Below are 8639 nucleotides of genomic sequence, written 5' to 3'. Positions count from 1 at the left end.
TAGTACAGCCTAGCGCATTTCACACAGGCTGTTAGTTTCACTTTCGCCAGAAAGTCGTGTATGCCTAAGGTTGAAAATAAATGATGTTTATAGTGAATGCCCCTATAAATGGTCTTTTTTACGATTTAGTTTTAATCCAAATGATGCATGTGCTAAGTGAGTGAACATCAAAGATCACACAACAGAATTGCGCGCTCTCTCTCTCTCTCCCTACCGTTAAGTAACTTGTGCATTGTTTTACTTACTTGTTTTTGACATATCCGACCGAACTACAAACTTTCCAGTGATGTCTGTGAGAAAGATATATTCACTCGACAAGCTCGCGCATCTGCACCGCCGCGTGCTCAATCCACCCAGCGTGCTTTGTTTATCAGCTCGTGCATATCAGCTATACAGGCGTTAATACTGAATGTTTAACATTATATTCATTGCATACATATACTTCGTAGTTGACATCCTTAACTCCATTCTGCTGTCTGTTGTTGGTGTTTCTTTGTTTGAATATGGCGCTCATCACATGCTGTGTGGTATCGGGGCATTTTAACGAGTACAGGAGACCAGTATCGGGCCCGATACCAGTATCGGTGCATCCCTAGTATATATATGTGTGTGTGTGTGTGTTTATTATTCTACCCAGACACAATGACACATTTTATCAACATAATAAAGAATACATACTGAGTTACACATTACATTAATTAGAATACTTTTTTTTTTTTAAATGGGTGTCAAAATTCCTTAATTTTCTTTATTCAAAATAATATTTTTCCATTTAATTTTTATTTAAATTTAAATATACAACATTTCTTGATGATTTTTGTGAAATTAACTTACTAAACCAATACTAATATCCGCAGAAGCATCATGGCTATGTTGCCTATAGTGCTGCAACATATTATCCCTAAATGGGAGTCAAGAAAACAAGCATTTGTAATGTTAAGGTGTAGGTGATCTAGGTTTTTTATGTGCGATCAATGTGAAGTCTATATAGTGTGTGATTCTTGAGTCTTTGCCTGTCTGCATTGGTCTTCATGTAAGAGACGTACCATGGGCTGATCTTCATGAGAGGGATGGGAGCGCAGGTAAAGAACACCGTGAGCAGCAGGAAGGACTTCCGGCCCCACACATCTGACAGAGCACCGATTAGTGGAGCACTCAGAAAAGACAGCAGGCCCTGAGTGAATACAAAGACTCCCTTAAATGACACATTTACTTCAAAGTTACGAAAATATCTGAATGACATGACCAGAGCTTGTCAGGATGTGATAAACTTGATGTTTGACAGTAACACTTGGGTCAGGGTAAATTTTGCTATAAATTTGATTGCATCATATAATAATTGCTGTTAATAGTGTTCATCGTCTGTTTGATTGCGTCTTTAATTGATTTTTCCGTACATTTCTGCCATATGTACATTAACTGACAGTCACCACTGATAAGCTACCACTAAATATTGTAGAAACTTAATTTGCTGTAAAGTTGCTTTGCAACGATTTGCATCGTGAAAAGCGCTATACAAATAAACTTGAATTGAATTAGGCTGATCACGGAATCTTGTTTATCGGTCAGGTTTAAAAATGGTACATTATGTACCCACTAGAGCCCGACCGATATATCGTTTTGCCGATATTATCGGCATGAGATGCTCACATAAACGAAATCCACTACTGCCATTGTGGCTTAGTATGGCTTTTATATCTTTCTTTAATAAAAACAGGATTATATAGTTTTCTGTGACACTCTGGGAACTGGGCTTGCCAACTGGAACAATGAGACACAGCTAATAAATTTCTATACGACTACAAAAATAAATAGAGATGGTTCACTGGAAAAATGCCCGCTATTGGAATCTTCAGTTTGAATTAGAGCCCGACCGATATATCGTTTAGCCGATATTAACGGCCGATATGAGCCTGTCACCGATATATCGGTATCGGTGAATATGCCGCCTTTACGCCGCCGATATTCAATTTTTGTTTACAGAACATATGACGCAGATAAAATGCTTGAAATGGTGTAATTACTTAGTTTGTTCAGCAGAGCGCGCTCCATTGTTTGCTACTGGCGACCTGGATGAAACGCTTTAAAGCTTAAGTCAATGGAAAACCACTGAAACTTTGAACGGCCATATCTCCGTAACGGCGCGGCGAATCCGCACCAAATTCGGGGGATCTCTTCAACTCAAGGAACCCTCTCAAACGCAAATCAAGTGTATGTCTCGAGGCCCGCTAATATCGGTATCGGCCCCAAAAAACCCATATCGGTCGGGCTCTAGTACCCACTTCACCATATTTAGGGGTAACACTGCGTGACCAGGGCTTATCATGAACAAACATGGCAACCGAAAGAGCAGCGAACTTCAATCATGACTTCAATCATAAAAGAATAAAAAATATATATGCTTTAAAGGGATAGTTCACCCAAAAATACCCCCAGGGCATCCAACATGTAGGTGACTTTGTTTCTTCAGTAGAACACATTTGATGATTTTTAAGTCCAACCGTTGGAGTCCATCAGTCTTATAATGCATGGCAATGGTAACAAAGTCTATGAGAGTAAAAAAACATGCACAGACAAATTCAAATTAAACCCTGCGGCTCCTGAGCGCGTACACGCCTCATGCACCGGAAGTCGTGCGCATGCTCAAAGCAGTTGGACATAGTGGTGTATTAGAAGTAAAAAATTATATAAATACTGTTCGGTTTCTGGCACAAACCGATCGTTTCATGTGTTAGGACATCAATGTGTCGTCACGAGCCGCAGGGTTTAATTTGGATTTGTCTGTGCATGTTTTTTTTACACTCATAGACTTTGTTACCATTGCCATGCATTATAAGACTGATTGACTGCAACGGTTGGACTTAAAAATCATCAAATGTGTTCTACTGAAGAAACAAAGTCACCTACATCTTGGATGCCCTGGGGGTAAGCAGATAAACATCAAATTTTCATTTTTGGGTGAACTATCGCTTTAAGCAGCAATATTTACATATCCATCACAGTTGCAGCAGTTTTTGAATTATTCACAGTGGTGTATTCAAAAACCACTGCAACTGTGATGGACATGTAAATATTGTTGCTTAAAGTATATACTTTTTTTTTTTACATATATACACATTGGTATTTTATTTATTTAAGTATTTGTTTTAATTGTAAACCTTATTTTTGCACTGAAATAGGATTGCACATAATTTCGTTGTACTTTTTGTATAATGACAATAAAGATTCTGATTCTGATGACTTATCTCTTCTTACATCAGAAAGGGAGAAGAGGAAAAAGCATGAGTAAAAGTGAACAGCTGGAGTCAATGTCCTACCTTGACACCATGAATAAGTCCGTTCATCAGGAATGTGTGCTGGGGGAATGTCTGATGTAACACCTGAAACGAAAACACAGATTGACCATAAATGTATGCTGTAAACCAGGGGTGCCCAACCCTGCTCCTGGCGATCGACTGTCCTGCAAAGTTCAGCTCCAACCCTAATCAAACACACCTGAAGCAACTAATTAGGGTCTTCAGGATCACTTAAAAATTAAAGGCAGGTGTCTTTTATTAGAGTTGGAACTAAACTTTGCAGGACAGTCGATCGCCAGGAGCAGGGTTGGGCACCCCTGCTGTAAACTGATAATCTGTTGGCTACAAAATAACCATGAACTGGTAATTATTCACTAGCTTTACTCTGTCAGAACTCATCAAAGAAGCACTGCTACTGGCTAACAATAAGGATTGGGTGATTCATCACAATATATTTACACAGACTTTGCTCACAATATAAAAGTATGCAACATCATGAAACTTACAATGATTTTAATGCACTTTTAGACTAATTTCAAGATTCATCTTTCTCTCACGAGTACAAGAGGCACAGATGCTTTAATAAGCTCTTATGTAAACTTCCGATTTCAATGAAACATTTAAAAACTGACTTTGTTTATTAATTATGTATTGTTATATCAGTGCACATAATTACAATATGATTACAACATGTCAAAATATCAATAAATGTGTTTATGTAGTATACAACTGTAGAAAACGTGCCTAATATTTTACTTTACTTCATGCATTAAACATTTTGATTGCACTTGGCAACAATAAACAAGTTTGATTAAACAGAATACAAAAATAATAAATGGATAAATAAATTTCTGTATCTCTACTTAAAATGCTTACATGTTAAATAACATCATCAAACAGCTGAAACCATACAACATAATCCATTTCCACATTAAAAATTATTAATAGGGTAGAAAAACGTCTGTAATCTGTAATGTCCGTGTCAAATACCCAAGCTGTCCACAAGCTAAGTTTGCTGCATATACAAAAGGTTATTTGTTTTTCTAGGTAAATGATGAGTGTCATTTGTTATTGCTGCTTTTCTTTGTGAAGGTAACAAAATAACCACATCAAGTACAAAACATGTTGTTTTGACTGTGCAATGAAATGACCAACCTATAATAAAGTACAAGACAAGGCTGTATTAAAACAGCAATGTTACTTGTGCATTCTAAGAGGTGAACTGCTTTCTATTTGAGGCCGAGCACAAGTACCGTCATTGCTGTTGATAGCAGGTGCAGGCCTCTAACTGGAGCAGATTCCCACAGCTGGATTAATCATTAAACTCACTGTATACAACAATGTCAATGTTTTACAAATGTTACATAAGTGTACAAAAGAGATCTGTTCTTTTATGATTGGGAGACAACTCAATTGACCTGTATACAATTCAAAGACAAAGTCTTCAGTTCCAAGAGGTCAAAAGTCTAACAGGGAACATTAAGCTTTACTTATACAGCAGCATGGTCAATTCTTGATTCTGCTAGGCTAAAAAAGGCATTTATCAGTTATTTTCTATAACTGCACAGCTATAACAGAAAACCAACTGGTTATTGGTAATTCAATGTTGTTGGTCTGTTGTAAATGACTTATGTATTGTCCTGCAAAAATGATTCTGCTTGTCTATAGGTCAGATTCATAAAATAAGCATGGAAATGTAAACAGTCTAACAAACCCACAATGCACGGATTGCACAATGCACGGATTGCACAATGCACCAAAAAAAAATTAAACTGAAATGAGTAATAAAGAGTAGAGCCCGACCGATATATTGTTTTGCCGAATCCGATATTATCGGCCGATATGAGCCTGTCACCGATATATCGGTATCGGCGAATATGCCGCCGATATACATTTTTTTTTTTACAGAACATATAACGCAGATAAAATGCTTGAAATGGTGTAATTATTTAGTATGTCCAGCAGAGCGCGCTCCATTGTTTGCTACTGGCGACCTGGATGAAGCACTTTAAAGCTTAAGTCTATGGAAAATCATTGAAACTTTGAACGGCCATATTATCCGTAACGGCGCAGCGAATCCGCACCAATTTCAGGGGAATCCCTTCAGCTCGAGGAACACTCTCGAACACGAATTGATTGTACGTCTAGAGGCCCGCTTTTGAATGAGACCACTGCCGCATCGATAACCCCCAGGGTTCGGGAGTTACGGGTGGTTAAATTCACGGTCCGGCGCCGACCGATCAAGCGATCCCGGGGGGCTACCAACACGCGGAGCGTGGCGTTCGATAGGGCTCCTCGAGCTGAAGGAATCCCCCGAATTTGGTGGAGATCCAGAGATCCGTTCGCGAGATAGTGACACCAGTCAACACTTACACTTCAGTAAGGAGGTCTCTTGTTCAGGCAGCAGCATTCAAGTGTGGTCCTATTCGACCGTAAGTGCCCTGCGAAGTGGACTTCACATGAAATTCCGCCATGATTCCAGTTCCAAGGGAACGTACATGTTACATTCAAAGGGCATTAAAGTGCACGAGACATTAATTTATATTGTATTTATTTACAGAGGTATATTATGTCACACTTCACACTTCTCTAGTAAGTTTCCTCTGTGTGTGAAGACAGTAGCGCAAATCCATGAATGAATGTTCCGAAGTGAAATAAACGGAATAAAGTTGAATGGAATTAAATTGAATTAAAGTTGAATAAACTTCAACTTTACTGTTCAGTGCACTGATGTCAGACTCATTTTGGATAATAAAGTTTGTTAATTTGTTAAATGCCCGGTCTCCATTACCTATCTCTGTCACGTCATTATAAGTGTTTCATCACCACATTTGAGTGATCATTGCAAAAAATGTGTTCATGTATATATATTCTGTTTATGTATATACTGTATTCTATATATAGTACCAGTCAAATGTTTGAACACACAAATGGGAAAGTGTCCAAACTTTTGACTGGTACTGTACTATAATATACACAAAGAATATTGGCCGATATATCGATATCTGCCTTTTTTTACTCCCCAATATCGGTATCGGCCCCAAAAAAAAACATATCGGTCGGGCTCTAATAAAGAGCATGTGAACCAGATCTAAGAAATTGGAATTTATTGTTTCTTCACTTTTGCTTAACATTTCAATTGTTCTTTTCTCATTTAAGAAATGATGGGCGATTTTGAATTGTACTGAAATGTAATGGTACTTTTCCCCACTCTAAATGTCAGAATGAATGCTGTGAACAGACTGTTCCGTCGCTCTGTTGGGAGATGAAAACAAAGCATTTCACCTGCTGTGTTAGTTTGATATGGCACTCAGATTTTAGGGTGCGCCGAAGCAGAGCTCGATTGCACTGTCTGAAACAGCAAAACTGTGCCTCTCGCTGAGACATAAGACTTGTCAGTGTGGCTTTCAGCTGGAAGGGTTTGTTAGGCTCATTAGTGCTTCAGTATCAGAGGCTACTAATCAAATAAAAGGCCAGAGCACGGAGGCGACTTTCTGGCTCAACTGCACCAACTAATGCAAATCCTTCTCCCACATTAGGAAATGAGGACAATGAAGGGACAAAAAAGGGTCAATTTATTCATATTCAAGACATTAAGCAACTAGGGTCTATTTAAATTTCAGCCACTACCAATAGCCAGTGATTAAACCTAAAAAACTTATCTCTAGTGAAAATACATTAAATTATAATTATGATGTTACATTACTTTTCTATTTGAACACAATTTCCATTACAAATAAGAAGCATAACATGTTCACATTTTTATTAAATCAGTGACAATTTTAAATATTTCAAAATCCTATTTCAAAAGATTAAATACAAGAAAAGCAGATTTCAAATTTGTTCTCAGACTTTTGTATGCTGTGGCTGATAAATAATATCAAGGCTCATATTATAAATCTATATGTTTCTGTGTTTATTCTGCTGAGTTAACAACAGAACAAACAGTGGTTAATTCAGCAGAAAATGCCAATATTTGCAGATACTGATATGGTAACAGATACACTGCACTGTACATACCTAGAAACAACTAGGGGTGGGGGGAAAAAAATCGATACAGCATAGTATCGCGATATTTTCCACGGCAATACTGTGTCGATACACGGACGCCAAGTATCGATCTTTTATTATACTTTTTATTATATATTTGGTAGAATAATAAAATCAATTTCTTTACAATCCACTAGATTGTGGTGTTGAGTTTTTTTCTGGTGAGGTCAGCTGGGTCACCTTCAGCATGCAGTAAGTTAGTAAAATAAAGAGGGCGGCATCACGGAAATTTATCAGGAAAGCCCCATCCGCGTTTAAATTGGATGTATGGACTTACTTCGGATTTGTAAACAAGGAGGGGATGCAAGTAGGGATGCACCGAAAATATAGGCTACTTATAATAATAATAATAATAATAATAATAATAATAATAATAATAATAATATACATGGCACGCCGCGTCAGGCCCGCCCGGCAGTGTTCAGCGCGCATGTTTAACTCTCCTCGTCACTGCGCGGTTTGACGCTCCACTTAATATTCCGATCTATGAATGTACGTTCCGCTCGTGTACCGCTCATGCTCATCGGAAAAGCAAAGTCCGCTCAAATAACGCGCTGACAGGAAATTTCTATGCAGCATAGGCCTGCTTGTTCCGGTGCTCATTTGCTCTGATAATAATAGCTTTGTAGGAATATACATTATTTGGATAATTAGTAAAAAAAAAAAAAACTAAAAAAAAAACAACAACTTGTATCTGATTCTGTTACATAGAAGTGAATAAAATAAATATATTGATATTTAATATCCTGAAGTGAGATAAACAAAATGAGAAATGTTTCTTTTTAGTTAAAACAGATGTTGTCAAAGTTTTCCTTTGGGGACATAATTTCGTGACACAAGTATCGTGTCACAAGTATCGTGATAATATCGTATCGTGAGGCCTCTGGTGATTCCCACCCCTAATATTTACACTACCAGGTCAGTAAGTTTGCAATGCAGTTAAGACATTTATAATGCTACAAAAGACTTATATTACTATTTATTTATTACTTTTTTTTTTCATCGAAGAATCTTGAAAAGGGTATCATGGTTTGCACAAACATTAATCAGCACAACTATCAACACTGATAATAATAAGGAATATTTCTTGTACACTAAATCAGCACAATGGATTAAATGGATATATCACAGGAATAAATTACATTTTAAATATATAAAATAATATAATAATATAATTCACAATAACTGTTTTACTGTATTTTTGATCAAATATAATGCAGCCTTGATGAGAATAAGACACTTCTTTAAAAAAAATATTACTGACCCCAAATTTTAGATGGTGTGTGTGTGTGT

At 37.2% G+C, this 8639-nt stretch overlaps 1 protein-coding gene across 1 annotated transcript in view; it reads right to left on the bottom strand.

The window, feature by feature from the left end:
- LOC107668926 (hippocampus abundant transcript 1 protein-like) overlaps positions 1-8639 on the bottom strand; it is a gene marked incomplete at its 5' end in the record, with an annotated part of 19234 nt that overhangs the window by 7853 nt on the left and 2742 nt on the right. The window contains 2 exons of the mRNA XM_016460979.1: positions 1047-1174; positions 3318-3380. Coding sequence (XP_016316465.1) covers positions 1047-1174; positions 3318-3380 — 191 coding nt within the window. The remainder of the gene's footprint in view (positions 1-1046; positions 1175-3317; positions 3381-8639) is intronic.

This window comes from Sinocyclocheilus anshuiensis, unplaced genomic scaffold (genome assembly GCF_001515605.1).
Source record: "Sinocyclocheilus anshuiensis isolate Anshui unplaced genomic scaffold, SAMN03320099.WGS_v1.1 scaffold4, whole genome shotgun sequence".
In the NCBI taxonomy this organism is placed as follows: domain Eukaryota; kingdom Metazoa; phylum Chordata; class Actinopteri; order Cypriniformes; family Cyprinidae; genus Sinocyclocheilus; species Sinocyclocheilus anshuiensis.
This window is presented reverse-complemented; position numbering and strand designations above follow the sequence as displayed.